At 61.9% G+C, this 315-nt stretch overlaps 1 protein-coding gene across 1 annotated transcript in view; it reads right to left on the reverse strand.

Moving 5' to 3' along the window:
- Window positions 1-315, reverse strand: part of EMH_0057620 (uncharacterized protein) — a gene marked incomplete at both ends in the record, with an annotated part of 3,115 nt that overhangs the window by 2,549 nt on the left and 251 nt on the right. Inside the window, 2 exons of the mRNA XM_013497495.1 lie at window positions 1-105; window positions 293-313. Coding sequence (XP_013352949.1) covers window positions 1-105; window positions 293-313 — 126 coding nt within the window. The remainder of the gene's footprint in view (window positions 106-292; window positions 314-315) is intronic.

Consider the following 315-nt stretch of genomic DNA (forward strand, 5'->3'; position numbering starts at 1 on the left):
CGAAAGAAATAGATATGGAGGGTACAGCCCCCCCTTCTTTGCCGCTGCTGCGTCCGGGGGCCCCCAAGGCCAAGGGGCCCCCCAAGGCTTCTCCTCACCATACACCTGCGGGCCGCAGCAAGCACCTGCTATCCTCTCTGTGGATGCACGGCAACAGCAGGAGCACCAGCAGCAGGAGCAGCAGCAGCAGCAGCAGCAGCAGCAGCAGCTGCAGCAGCAGCAGCACTGCTGCTGCTGGATTGAAACGCACCCCAAAAGCAACACGCCAGAAGCCAGAGTCTGCTCGTCTTACCTGCAGCAGATGCAGCAGCAAGG

Source organism: Eimeria mitis, genomic scaffold (genome assembly GCF_000499745.2).
Source record: "Eimeria mitis Houghton genomic scaffold, Emh_scaff2711, whole genome shotgun sequence".
Classification (NCBI taxonomy): Eukaryota; Apicomplexa; class Conoidasida; order Eucoccidiorida; family Eimeriidae; genus Eimeria; species Eimeria mitis.